The following is a 14,260-nucleotide window of genomic DNA, read 5'->3' as shown; positions in this document are numbered from 1 at the left end:
GCTCCAGTGAGTCCTTATGACGAATCGGTGCCATGGAGGGTTGATCACTGTCTCACAGGGAGCAGCTACTGGGTGCTACTCAGATGGCATGCAACGGACAACCTCTCCTAACTCCTGTGCCACAGTGACGACCAAGTCATGCCTGCCGCAAGTGATCACTCCGAGCCCTGTCCTCACACCTGCCCCAGAGTGATCACTCCATGCCCTGTCCTCACACCTGCCCCAGAGTGATCACTCCATCCACGGTCCTCACACCTGCCCCAGAGTGACCACTCCATGCCCTGTCCCCACACCTGCCCCAGAGTGATCACTCCATACCCTGTCCTCACACCTGCCCCAGAGTGACCACTCCATCCACTGTCCTCACACCTGCCCCAGAGTGACCACTCCATGCCCTGTCCTCACACCTGCCCCAGAGTGATCACTCCATGCCCTGTCCTCACACCTGCCCCAGAGTGATCACTCCATGCCCTGTCCTCACACCTGCCCCAGAGTAACCACTCCATCCACTGTCCTCACACCTGCCCCAGAGTGATCACTCCATGCCCTGTCCTCACAACTGCCCCAGAGTGATCACTCCATGCCCTGTCCTCACACCTGCCCCAGAGTGACCACTCCATGCCCTGTCCTCACACCTGCCCCAGAGTGATCACTCCATCCACGGTCCTCACACCTGCCCCAGAGTGATCACTCCATGCCCTGTCCTCACACCTGCCCCAGAGTGACCACTCCATGCCCTGTCCTCACACCTGCCCCAGAGTGATCACTCCATCCACGGTCCTCACACCTGCCCCAGAGTGACCACTCCATGCCCTGTCCTCACACCTGCCCCAGAGTGATCACTCCATGCCCTGTCCTCACACCTGCCCCAGAGTGATCACTCCATCCACTGTCCTCACACCTGCCCCAGAGTGATCACTCCATCCACTCTCCTCACACCTGCCCCAGAGTGACCACTCCATGCCCTGTCCTCACACCTGCCCCAGAGTGACCACTCCATGCCCTGTCCTCACACCTGCCCCAGAGTGATCACTCCATCCACTGTCCTCACACCTGCCCCAGAGTGATCACTCCATCCACTCTCCTCACACCTGGCCCAGAGTAATCACTCCATGCCCTGTCCTCACACCTGCCCCAGAGTGATCACTCCATCCACGGTCCTCACACCTGCCCCAGAGTGATCACTCCATCCACTCTCCTCACACCTGCCCCAGAGTGATCACTCCATCCACGGTCCTCACACCTGCCCCAGAGTGATCATTCCATGCCCTGTCCTCACACCTGCCCCAGAGTGATCACTCCATCCACTGTCCTCACACCTGCCCCAGAGTGATCACTCCATGCCCTGTCCTCACACCTGCCCCAGAGTGATTACTCCATCCACGGTCCTCACACCTGACCCAGAGTGACCACTCCATCCACGGTCCTCACACCTGCCCCAGAGTGATCACTCCATCCACGGTCCTCACACCTGCCCCAGAGTGATCACTCCATCCACGGTCCTCACACCTGCCCCAGAGTGACCACTCCATCCACGGTCCTCACACCTGACCCAGAGTGACCACTCCATCCACGGTCCTCACACCTGACCCAGAGTGACCACTCCATCCACGGTCCTCACACCTGCCCCAGAGTGATCACTCCATCCACTGTCCTCACACCTGCCCCAGAGTGATCACTCCATCCACTGTCCTCACACCTGCCCCAGAGTGACCACTCCATCCACGGTCCTCACACCTGCCCCAGAGTGACCACTAAATCCACGGTCCTCACACCTGCCCCAGAGTGATCACTCCATCCACTGTCCTCACACCTGCCCCAGAGTGACCACTAAATCCACGGTCCTCACACCTGCCCCAGGGTGATCACTCCATCCACGGTCCTCACACCTGCCCCAGGGTGATCACTCCATCCACGGTCCTCACACCTGCCCCAGGGTGATCACTCCATCCACGGTCCTCACACCTGCCCCAGAGTGATCACTCCATGCCCTGTCCTCACACCTGCCCCAGAGTGATCACTCCATCCACTGTCCTCACACCTGCCCCAGAGTGATCACTCCATCCAGGGTCCTCACACCGGCCCCAGAGTGATCACTCCATCCACGGTCCTCACACCTGCCCCAGAGTGATCACTCCATCCACTCTCCTCACACCTGCCCCAGAGTGATCACTCCATGCCCTGTCCTCACACCTGCCCCAGAGTGATCACTCCATGCCCTGTCTTCACACCTGCCCCAGAGTGATCACTCCATCCACGGTCCTCACACCTGCCCCAGAGTGACCACTCCATCCACTGTCCTCACACCTGCCCCAGAGTGATCACTCCATCCACGGTCCTCACACCTGCCCCAGGGTGATCACTCCATCCACGGTCCTCACACCTGCCCCAGAGTGATCACTCCATCCACTGTCCTCACACCTGCCCCAGAGTGATCACTCCATGCCCTGTCCTCACACCTGCCCCAGAGTGATCACTCCATCCACTGTCCTCACACCTGCCCCAGAGTGATCACTCCATCCAGGGTCCTCACACCGGCCCCAGAGTGATCACTCCATCCACGGTCCTCACACCTGCCCCAGAGTGATCACTCCATCCACTCTCCTCACACCTGCCCCAGAGTGATCACTCCATGCCCTGTCCGAACACCTGCCCCAGAGTGATCACTCCATGCCCTGTCCTCACACCTGCCCCAGAGTGATCACTCCATCCACGGTCCTCACACCTGCCCCAGAGTGACCACTCCATCCACTGTCCTCACACCTGCCCCAGAGTGATCACTCCATCCACGGTCCTCACACCTGCCCCAGAGTGATCACTCCATGCCCTGTCCTCACACCTGCCCCAGAGTGATCACTCCATCCACTCTCCTCACACCTGCCCCAGAGTGATCACTCCATCCACTCTCCTCACACCTGCCCCAGAGTGATCACTCCATGCCCTGTCCTCACACCTGCCCCAGAGTGATCACTCCATCCACTGTCCTCACACCTGCCCCAGAGTGATCACTCCATGCCCTGTCCTCACACCTGCCCCAGAGTGATCACTCCATGCCCTGTCCTCACACCTGCCCCAGAGTGATCACTCCATCCACTCTCCTCACACCTGCCCCAGAGTGATCACTCCATGCCCTGTCCTCACACCTGCCCCAGAGTGATCACTCCATCCACTCTACTCACACCTGCCCCAGAGTGATCACTCCATGCCGTCCTCACACCTGCCCCAGAGTGATCACTCCATCCACTGTCCTCACACCTGCCCCAGAGTGATCACTCCATGCCCAGTCCTCACACCCGCCCCAGAGTGATCACTCCATCCACGGTCCTCACACCTGCCCCAGAGTGATCACTCCGTCCACGGTCCTCACACCTGCCCCAGAGTGATCACTCCATCCACGGTCCTCACACCTGCCCCAGAGTGATCACTCCATGCCGTCCTCACACCTGCCCCAGAGTGATCACTCCATCCACGGTCCTCACACCTGCCCCAAAGGGATCACTCCATGCCCTGTCCTCACACCTGCCCCAGAGTGACCACTCCATCCACGGTCCTCACACCTGCCCCAAAGTGATCACTCCATCCACGGTCCTCACACCTGCCCCAGAGGGATCACTCCATGCCCTGTCCTCACACCTGCCCCAGAGTGATCAGTCCATGCCCTGTCCTCACACCTGCCCCAGAGTGATCACTCCATCCACGGTCCTCACACCTGACCCAGAGTGATCACTCCATGCCCTGTCCTCACACCTGCCCCAGAGTGATCACTCCATCCACGGTCCTCACACCTGCCCCAGAGTGATCACTCCATCCACGGTCCTCACACCTGACCCAGAGTGACCACTCCATCCACGGTCCTCACACCTGACCCAGAGTGACCACTCCATCCACGGTCCTCACACCTGCCCCAGAGTGATCACTCCATCCACTGTCCTCACACCTGCCCCAGAGTGATCACTCCATCCACTGTCCTCACACCTGCCCCAGAGGGACCACTCCATCCACGGTCCTCACACCTGCCCCAGAGTGATCACTCCATCCACTCTCCTCACACCTGCCCCAGAGTGATCACTCCATCCACTGTCCTCACACCTGCCCCAGAGTGACCACTCCATCCACGGTCCTCACACCTGCCCCAGAGTGATCACTCCATCCACTGTCCTCACACCTGCCCCAGAGGGATCACTCCATCCACTGTCCTCACACCTGCCCCAGAGGGATCACTCCACGCCCTGTCCTCACACCTGCCCCAGAGTGATTACTCCATCCACGGTCCTCACACCTGACCCAGAGTGACCACTCCATCCACGGTCCTCACACCTGCCCCAGAGTGATCACTCCATGCCCTGTCCTCACACCTGCCCCAGAGTGATCACTCCATCCACGGTCCTCACACCTGCCCCAGAGGGATCACTCCATGCCCTGTCCTCACACCTGCCCCAGAGTGACCACTCCATCCACGGTCCTCACGCCTGCCCCAGAGTGATCACTCCATCCACTGTCCTCACACCTGCCCCAGAGTGATCACTCCATCCACTGTCCTCACACCTGCCCCAGAGTGATCACTCCATGCCCTGTCCTCACACCTGCCCCAGAGTGATCACTCCATGCCCTGTCCTCACACCTACCCCAGAGTGATCACTCCATGCCCTGTCCTCACACCTGCCCCAGAGTGATCACTCCATGCCCTGTCCTCACACCTGAAGCTCAGTGACCCCTGGTCCCCTTGTCTCCACACTTCTACACACACGTACCCTTCTTGTGTGCTACATTAACGCAGATACACAATAGCAGTTCTCCTGACGATATCGTAATTTTTATTTTCCTAAGCACATGGTAAAATGGAAGAGAAATAAATGTGAATACTGGGCTTTGGTCTTTAATTTGTCGTATTTTGACCTGTGCCCGGCCTAATGATGTTACATAAGGAGAAAGCATGCTGCCTTTAGCGGACACCTTTTCTTCCTGTAGATGTGCTAGATGCTCATCTCCCCTCTCCTGTTCAGAAGCATGTCCTTTACTTCCCACCTCAGAGACCCCCGTGGCATGCCTCATGCAGCAGACCGGGGCTGAACAGGCTACAAGAAGCCTAAGGTATTCACACAACGGCATCTCGTGCGCTCCCTGCAGACACTGACCTACGCTACATTCAATTTAAATTCTAATTCAGAAAGGAAGATGCTCCCTAGCTCCTTCGGTTCACTGTGCTCACCCCACAGCCAGCCAGACCCAAGTCTGCTGAAACTGACCAGGGCCCCGCATCTGAGGACTGGAGCATCAGACACAGAGAAGCTGAGGCAAGGCTGGTCGTCTGCCTCTCAGAGCATGAGCTCCTCCAAAAGGAACCACCACCACCCCCAGCTGCAGAAGGGCCAGGGATAAAGGGCAGACGTGTGTGTCTCAGGACATTGTCCCATGGTCTGAGCAAAGGCTCCGCAGCTTCTGTCTTCAGACCTACCTGCTTGTCTCATGAGCTCTCCTCCCAGGCCCCTAAAAAGCCAATGAGAACATTCAGAGTTAAAAATCTCCTACTACATAAAACATTAAACATCCCACCAAGCAACAGATAAAACTTCAGCTGCCCAAATACAGTAAAATATTAATGAGGCAACCTTGTCACCAAAAGCATTTTACTTCGTTCTCTGGGAAGAACTGAGAAGCTATGACCAGAGCATCCTTTGGCGGTCTTGCAGCTCTCTGGGACACTTGTTGCTCACAGCACTGAAAACACCCCTGGACGAGCAGAATGCACTTTACATGTTGTTTAACCTCACTTCACAGAGATGCCAGAGCAACCCGACAGGAATCACTCCTGCGCTAGCGCCCAGGGGTGCCAAGAAGCTCCCTGGCAAGGAACGTAACTCTGACTGAGGAGGCTGTGGCTTCTGGTCCAGACAGAGGAGCAGGGACGACATAAACAGCTAAAAACAAACAAAAAAACTGGACAAAACACATGAAAACTCCGGAGTAGACCCTGGGAGACAGAGAGTAATACTGAAACCCTGGAGCTCCTAGAGGACTGTAGGGGCGGAGAGGGCGGCATGGAGTGTCACGCAAGTCCCCGGGTGCCTAGCCATCCCGTCGTGGCAAGGAGCTGAAAATGGGCACGGGCATAGCCAAAGCAGGTGGGGCAGGGAGCAGGAGCAGCCTGTGGCCTACTCTAAGCTGATACTGGACGGAAGACTGGCCTGAGAGGAAACACCTGGAAGGTGAAAGCAGGCCCTTCCGGAGCCCACAGTGGGCCGGGAGTGGCCCTCATCCATCAGCGGGGAGAGCCGGATTGTTCATGACACACTGCCAGGACCCTCGGAGAGGGTGCATCAGCAACTGGCTAACTGCTCCACACCACACAGAAAGACTCAACGCACGCCTGAAGGACCCAAACGTGCACAAGACCGAGAAGAAAGCATATTCTGACTGGACCATAACAGGGTCTGGGAAGGAGGCTCAGTGGTAGAGCACTTGCCTAGCATGCATGAAGCCCTGAGTTCCATTCCTCAGCACCACATAAGCAGAAAGAAACAGAAGTGGCGCTGTGACTCAAGTGGTAGAGTGCTAGCCTTGAGCTGAAGAGCTGAGGGGGGCTGGGATGTAGCTCAGTGGCAAAGCACTTGCCTAGCAAGTGCAACATCCTGGGTTCGATCCCCAGTACCAAAAAAAAAAAGAAAAGACAAAAAAAATACAGTTAAAAAAAAAAAAAAAGAAGAGCTGAGGGACAGCGCCCAGGCCCAGATTCAGGCCCCACCACCGACCAAAAAAAAAAAAAAAGACTTTAGAAACGCATCAAGTGCAATTAACAGCAGATTAGAAAGAGCAGAAGATAGGGAATGTACTCATTATCTTGCTCACGTAACTGTAACCCCTCTATACAGTATTTTACAATAAAAAACGCTAATTTAAAAAAAAAAGAGCAGAAGAAAACTTTAAGCATCAGAAAGCAGATCTGTGATGGGGGAAGCAAGGGGTGGGAGCAGTGGGGGGGCATAGTAAAGTTCCTTCTTTTTTTTGGCCAGTCGTGGGGCCTGAACTCTGGGCCTGGGCGCTGTCCCTCAGCTCTTCAGCTCAAGGCGAGCGCTCTACCACTTGAGCCACAGCGCCACTTCCAGCTTTTTCTGCTTGTGTGGTGCTGAGGAATTGAACCTAGGGCATGCAAGGCAAACTCTACCACTGAGCCACCTTCCCAGCCCAAGTTCCTTCTTCTAAGGAAAGAAGGAACTCATACGGTTGGCAACATTTGTCATTCTGATTAATTTTATTATGTATGAATTGTTAACTTAGTGAACAGTCCCCAGGACAGCAACAGCAGAACAAAAGACCCCTACTTCTACTTTGCTAAAGTCTGAAGAGTGATGTATGAGCCAAAGCTCATCTGGAGACAGTCTCAGGCTTACACAACTTTCCTAAGCCTGTAGTCACTGGCTCCCCCTGCCAGAAACTCAGCTGAGGACCACAAGCCCACCACACAGCAGGCCTCGGCCCCGGCTCCAGGGCTGAGACCCCTCTGCCCGCCACTCATGAGAGGCTCCACAGCACATCCCACGAAAGAGGGTCACTCTCCAAACCGCTATTTAAGATAACCAAGTCTCTTCTGCTAGTCTAGGCAAATGCTACAAAAATAAATACAAACGAGATTTTTGGAAGTCAATTCATCATTCCACTGAAAAGGCAGAACTTTTACTCAAACCTAGGTGGAGCTCAGGAGCCAGCTCTGACATGGGCAGTAATGGAAGGACTTAACATGACCTCGCTGGACAGAAACGCACAAGACCACAGGATGTGGGACAAGTGACAGAGCCGCCGGTCCCCCAGGCCCCAGGCCCAGCCCGGCAGCCGGCCCCTGGGAGTTCCGAGCAGCCGCACGGCGCGGGGTCCCGTGTGCCACCTGTGCTCTCCAGGGTCTAAAACGCACAGCGAGCCCAAGGCAGGAAGGGGCGGGGGAGGGGGCCGCGGGATTCCACCCTTGCAGAGAGAAGCATATTGCTTACACCTGCAGCAAAATGCTGCAAAGAAAATGAAACCGAGAGTCAGAGTAGGAGAAATGTGGCCGAATCCCATGTGTGACAAGTGCTGGTCTGGACACAGGGCAGGTGTCCCTCGAGAGGAGCCCCTCAGTGCCAGAAGACACTCATGTGCTCAAAGATAAGTGGGAATGTCATTCCACACGGCCCGAGGCCTGAGCTCACCCAAGACCAAGCACTGCAGGACTCACACACCACTGGTGCTACACAGCGATGAAAAGCAACAAAACAGTAACACACCACCTGGTAAGCCTCAGAAGCACTCCATGAGCGAATCAGACATAAATAATTTCATACAATCAGATTCCGCAGAACCCTACGACAGGCAAACTGCAGAGGCTGAGCGCCCTGGAGGCCAGGGTGGAGAAAGCTTCAGCAGCAACTCCTCTTCCCCTTGGAGGTATACCACCGTCCACCACCACAGAAACACAGCACCCGAAACATGGGGCACCAGAACCTGTGAATCTCCACAAAGGTGTCTGAGGGCGTGAGACCCTCATGTCCTCGAACACTGAGTCAAGTGACAGTTGCACCTCCTCAAGCAAAGTAAACCCAGAGCCTAGGAATGAGGACAGTGCGGTGCGGGCTCAGCACAGGCTGGAGTCTGAGCTGCTTGTAAGTGCGGTGCGGGCTCAGCACAGGCTGGAGTCTGAGCTGCTTGTAAGTGCGGTGCGGGCTCAGCACAGGCTGGAGTCTGAGCTGCTTGTAAGTGCGGTGCGGGCTCAGCACAGGCTGGAGTCTGAGCTGCTTGTAAGTGCGGTGCGGGCTCAGCACCGGTTCTCAGTGAGAGTCGGCATCAGCTCTGTAACACGGCTTACCTGTAGAGATGACGATCATAAAGCTAAAAAAAATAAATGATTGAAAATTAGTCATTTCAGAAATGTGGGTTTTTAAGTAAGACAGTATATGTAAAATATACAATATAGCAACAGGACGGAGGCAACCAGTCTCACCTCAGCTCGGCCAGACCCTGGCTAAGCTTTATAGGTGGGTTATCTTGAAGGGAAATGTCGGAGCAGAGTGGCCACCCCAAGGGAGAACAGGACTAAACTTCACCCTGGATCCCAGGGACGACCCTGGCCTCCCTTGAAGAAAACTCACCATGCCAAAAGGACATGGGTATTCTTGCCTTTGAGGGAATTTAAAAGCACTTCAAGACATCATCCTCAGCTAAAACTTGCGAGATGTTTATTTATTTGCTGTCACTAAACATTTTGCTTTGTTTTCTTTTGGGGGGGGGGGATCAGTGGTGAGACTTGAACTCTGGGCCTGGGCGCTGTCCCTCAGCTCTTCAGCCCAAGGCGAGCGCTCTACCACTTGAGCCACAGAACCACTTCCAGTTTTCCAAGAGTCTCATGGACTTTGCCCCTCCTGGGCTGCTTTTGAATAGTGATCCTCATACCTCAGCCTCCCGAGAAGCTAGGATTACAGGTGTGAGACACCATGCTTGGCTCCTGAGCTCTTTTTTTCCTCAAGGCTAGTACTCTACCACTTTGAGCCACAGCTCCACTTCCAGTTTTCTGACAGGTAACTGAAGATAAGAGATGCATGACTTTCCTGCCCAGACTGGCCTTTGCCTCCTGAGTATTTAGGATTACAGGTGTGAGCCGCCACTAAACTCGTTAAAGTGCCTTTTTAATTCTTACAAAAACTGACATGGTCTTTTATTATCTTTATTTTACAGCTAGGAAACCCTGACTCAGAGGAATGTGCTCTGCTCAACTGCCTTACTGGGCTACCTCCAGGGCTAGCAAGAATGTTAGGTTCTACTTTAAAAAGAGATGTATAGGCAAGCTAAAGAAATGGTATTGCTAAAGTCATAAAGTTAGTGGCAGGAATACAATAAGGACCAGCCCATTGCCATATAAAGGACAAATCTGAAGGAACATAAAACTCTACTTGGAACAAGACAATAAAAACCACTTAATTCTTCAGATGATCTTGAAAGGATCATTTTCTTCGTATTTTATCTTTTGAGTCACCCAGAAGCTTTAAGAATCTCAAAATCCCAGAATGCCCACAACTTTTCTCCAGAGAAATATGTGCACAAAATTTTGGGTTTAACCTCAAGAGACTCAAGATCATAGCCAGGGATAAACAGGTAAAAACCAAAGAGCACTCTGCCATGGGAGTCCCCAGCCCCTCTACAAGACACATCTGCCCCGGGCCGGCAGCATTCCCTCCACCTACAGGGCCCTGCACTGTCCGGCACCCAGTGGGTCCTGGAGCACACTGTGCAGAGAAGACCACAGAACAACTCTGCCGCCAGGAAATCTGTAGCCCGCCTCAGTGAGTCCTAGGGCCTAGGACTGGCCCCAGTAAGTCACACTTGGTCCCTCTCCAGGGCAGACAGCCAGGTGCGTGACGCTTTGCATGCAAAGAGTGTGCTCCACACAAACCTGCTGGTGGATCTGCTTGAGGCCTTGCACCACCTTCTCGTCGAGGTAGTCGGTGACAGGCCTGCGGAGGACAAACACAGAGCTGAGGCCACAAGCACCACGCATGCGCCCAGCACAAACAAGAAAAAGGTGCATTCAGAGAACCGCCTCCCCTTCAGGCCCTCTCTTGGTCCCCATTTCTGACTTTAGATACAGCTGTGTCAGGCCACAGCCAGCGGCCGTCAGGCCCCCTGAGAAGCTCTCCCCTGGCCGGTGTGCTGAAGGCAGAGGCAATGCTGTCACTAGGACTCCAGGAGGGAAGTGCCTGGCAAGATGGAGACAGGCCCACAGCGGCTGCCGCCACGCTCAGAGAGGCTCTGGCATCCAGGAGTGTGGACTTAGCAGGTCTCCCTCGCCTCATTCACCAGTGATTCACTGCTACGAGCAAGCCCAGCCTACGAGCGAAGAGTGAGTCCACACTGAGCACTGTTACGTGATGGGCAGAGAGCAGCATGCGTCTCAGGCATGCACTCTGGTAAACAGCACTACACACACACCATTGTGGTGCACTGCTGGCCAGAGTCAGACCCTGTATGGCCCCATAGGAAACGACTCTGTATTTTGCCCATGCCCCTTTCCCACAACCAAGGAGAGCAAGGCCCTCAGCAAGTACCAGGTCACCCTGACGGCATGGACGCAGTGGGTAGAAAGAGGGACCACAGCCCATCTACTGCTACCCTGCCCAAGTCACTATGGCAACCACAGGTCTTCTCAAGCTGGAGTCCAAGAGCAGGTCACAGACATGGAGGAGTCAATGAGAAGAAAACCAAGCAGCTCTTGGACCATGTGGCCAGCATGGCCTCTGCAGACCCTGCCCTTCCTGACTGGCTAAGATTCTATGAATGAAGCCAACAGGGTCACCCTCAGACCTGGTGGACTTTGAGCCACTGAAAAACCTTAAAGCAAAATACAGGAACCTAAAGACAGTGACGACTAAAACTAAGCAAGTCAGAACAAAATGTCCCCAAACCCCAAATCACAATGACATGGCTTTCCAGACAGACCATGAGTGGAGTGGCATTTCCCACCTGTCTCTCTGAGCTGCCAGCTTATACAGGGCATAGACAACTTCTGCACAGGCCAGAATGGCCCCATGCCGTGTGTGCAGATCTGAAGTCGATGTCATCAACAGCAGGGCTGGAAACACTGCAAAAGAAAGGCAGCTAGCAGGTTGGCAGATACACACTGGACAGCCTGCATGCAATCCTGGATGCCGCCTCTGAGCCACTGCCACGAGACAGGACACAGCATGACACCATGTTCGGACCAGCACAGGCACCGGAGCTCCCAGACACATACTGACAGACTGAGGTGGCGGACAGCCCAGCCTGCAGCTCTGCCCGCCGGCACCATGGCCTGCTGGGGATGCTGAAGGCGGCAGGCAGAGCACAAGACACACATGGACAACAGGAGTTTGTGCTCCAATTTTCCACTCATTTCCGCTCAGACCAAAGAGCCGCTGTCTTTGGCATTCAGAAAAGAAAGGCAAGATTCCAAATCCCGACCACATGCCCAGGCTACAGACACTGACAAACCTCCAACCATCATCTACTATAGTAGCCTGAACTGCCCATTAATCATGATGGCTTCTAAATCTAGACGGCCCACAGATCCCTTGCCTACCCCAGCACAGCCCAAAGCTCCCAGTGTACACATCCTGCCACCATCTTCAGGTTCTGTCCCACAGCTTTAGCAAGAGACACAGAACATCATCTTCAGCCACCAATCAGAAGAGTACCGAGTCTTCCTGCTGTGTGCACACGTGTGTGCACATGTGTGAAGAAGGCCCTGCAGGAGGTGGGCCCCACACCTACCATGAGCAGCACTGTACTCGGGCGCTCGCGGGACCAGGTTGTGCAGCGCCTTGGCTGAAAGCTCTCGAATGGCTCTGAGAGAAGGGGAGCACTGTTAGCAAGGAGGGACTCGCAAGCCCACGTTCACCACCACGGCCACAAGGCAGCAGCTACCCCATGCTGTGTCGGCCATGAATGAACCACCAAAATGTGGATCACTCAGCCACTACAATGTGGATCTAAGGCCTAAAGTTAAGAGTGGTTTTCCTGTTTTTAATGGTTCTATAAAGAAAAACAAAATATATTAAAGAGACCTAAGGCATTACTAGTTGACCCTTTAAAGGAAAAGTCTGCCAGACTGTGTACATAGGTTCAATGCATTATACTTTAGGACAAGCAACTCAACATGAGACAAAGGGTATTTTATAAGGATAAAGGACAAATACAAAGGCATAAAAATGTCAGACAGACATGCACCTAACATGCACCTAACTCCCATCCAAAATACAGAATGGGAAAACTGAGATGAATGAAACAAGAAACAAAAATATAAGTAACAGTTAGAGATTTCAATAGTGTAAGGATTTAGTCCAATTCATGGGCTACAAGTTTTCACTCTCGGTTTTAAGTGCCTTGTTGGCTGACAAGCTGATTAGAGAAAGAAAGGCAAAGTAGTTTATCCCACCCGGGATACACATACAGACCTCTGTTCCTAACACGGATATTCTGTGTCCCAGATGCCAGTGTGGCTCATACGTAAGCTCACAAAGATGCTGGGGGTGAGGAATTCTTAGGGAAACACAAGACCCAACTTACCTATCCCAGTGGTTGACTTTCATGGTGACGAGATGATCTATCAGTGACTGGGTGTATTCTGGAAAGCCAGCAATAAACACACTGAAATAGACAACAGTGAGAGGCGATGAGAGTTGGAAGGAGCCTCACATACTGCTCAAGAAGAATGCAAGCTACACAATTACTTTCAAAAACAGTTTGGCCATTCCTTTAAAAGTAACACCACCAGGGCTGGGAAGGTGGCTCAGTGGTAGAGCGCTTGCCTTGCATGCCTGAGGCCCTGGGTTCAATTCCTCAGCACCACATAACAAAAAAGCGGGAAGTGGCGCTGTGGCTCAAGTGGTAGAGCTCTAGCCTTGAGCTGAAGAGCTGAGGGACAGCGCCCAGGCCCAGCGTTCAGGCCCCACGACGGGACCAAAAAAAAAAAACAAATAAAAGTAACACCACCAGCCCGATGACCCAGCCCTTCCTTCTCCGCCTAGGCAGTTACTAGACAGAGGAAAGTGATCCCCACAGACTCAACACCCAGCATAGCAGCTGTGAGCCCGCACAACGGTGACCGGGAGCAGAGCCATCTCCTGGGTGCAGCCGTCAGAGACACTTCGCAGCACACAGGAACAGACTTCAGACAGAGAAGCATGAATCTCAAAACTATGCTAAGCAAAAGAACTCACAGAAAAGAGTATGGACCCCTTTAGCTCGTTTAGATAAAATGCAAGAAAATGTACATCCATCTGTAGGAATGGAAGCAGAATTTGTGGCTGAGAAGTACGCTCGGAGCCTTGGCATCCCCCTGATGGTTTCCTGCAGGTACACTTACGTCAGACTTGGGAAACTAGACATTCCGTGTGAACATATATGACTTATGTCAGAATACAGAAAGGGTAAAAGATATTAAAAAAAAAAAAAAAAACTAGCTGGGCACTGGTAGCTCACACCTGTAATCCTAGCTACTCAGGAGGCTAAGATCTGAGGATCACGGTTCAAAGCCAGCCCTGGCAGGAAAAGTCCATGAGAGGCTGGGAAGGTGGCTCAGTGGTAGAATGCTTGCCTTGTATGCATGAGGCCCTGGGTTCGATTCCTCAGTGACATATAAGCAGAAAAAGCTGGAAGTGGGGCTGAGGCTCACGTGGTAGAATGCTAGCCTACAGCTAAAGAGCTGAGGGACAGCGCCAGGCCCCATGACCAACAACAAAAAAAAAAAAAGCCCGTAAGACTC

General features: G+C 53.7%; 1 protein-coding gene across 1 annotated transcript in view; it reads right to left on the bottom strand.

Moving 5' to 3' along the window:
* The window catches only part of Tbcd (tubulin folding cofactor D), a 164,854-nt gene that overhangs the window by 31,355 nt on the left and 119,239 nt on the right, over nucleotides 1–14,260 (bottom strand). Inside the window, exons 18-23 of the mRNA XM_042696601.1 lie at nucleotides 13,063–13,143; nucleotides 12,268–12,341; nucleotides 11,482–11,599; nucleotides 10,415–10,475; nucleotides 8,834–8,856; nucleotides 5,456–5,487 (exon numbers count right to left, since the gene is read on the bottom strand). Coding sequence (XP_042552535.1) covers nucleotides 5,456–5,487; nucleotides 8,834–8,856; nucleotides 10,415–10,475; nucleotides 11,482–11,599; nucleotides 12,268–12,341; nucleotides 13,063–13,143 — 389 coding nt within the window. The remainder of the gene's footprint in view (nucleotides 1–5,455; nucleotides 5,488–8,833; nucleotides 8,857–10,414; nucleotides 10,476–11,481; nucleotides 11,600–12,267; nucleotides 12,342–13,062; nucleotides 13,144–14,260) is intronic.

Source organism: Dipodomys spectabilis, unplaced genomic scaffold, assembly GCF_019054845.1.
Source record: "Dipodomys spectabilis isolate Male_0828 unplaced genomic scaffold, ASM1905484v1 ptg000208l, whole genome shotgun sequence".
NCBI lineage: Eukaryota > Metazoa > Chordata > Mammalia > Rodentia > Heteromyidae > Dipodomys > Dipodomys spectabilis.
This window is presented reverse-complemented; position numbering and strand designations above follow the sequence as displayed.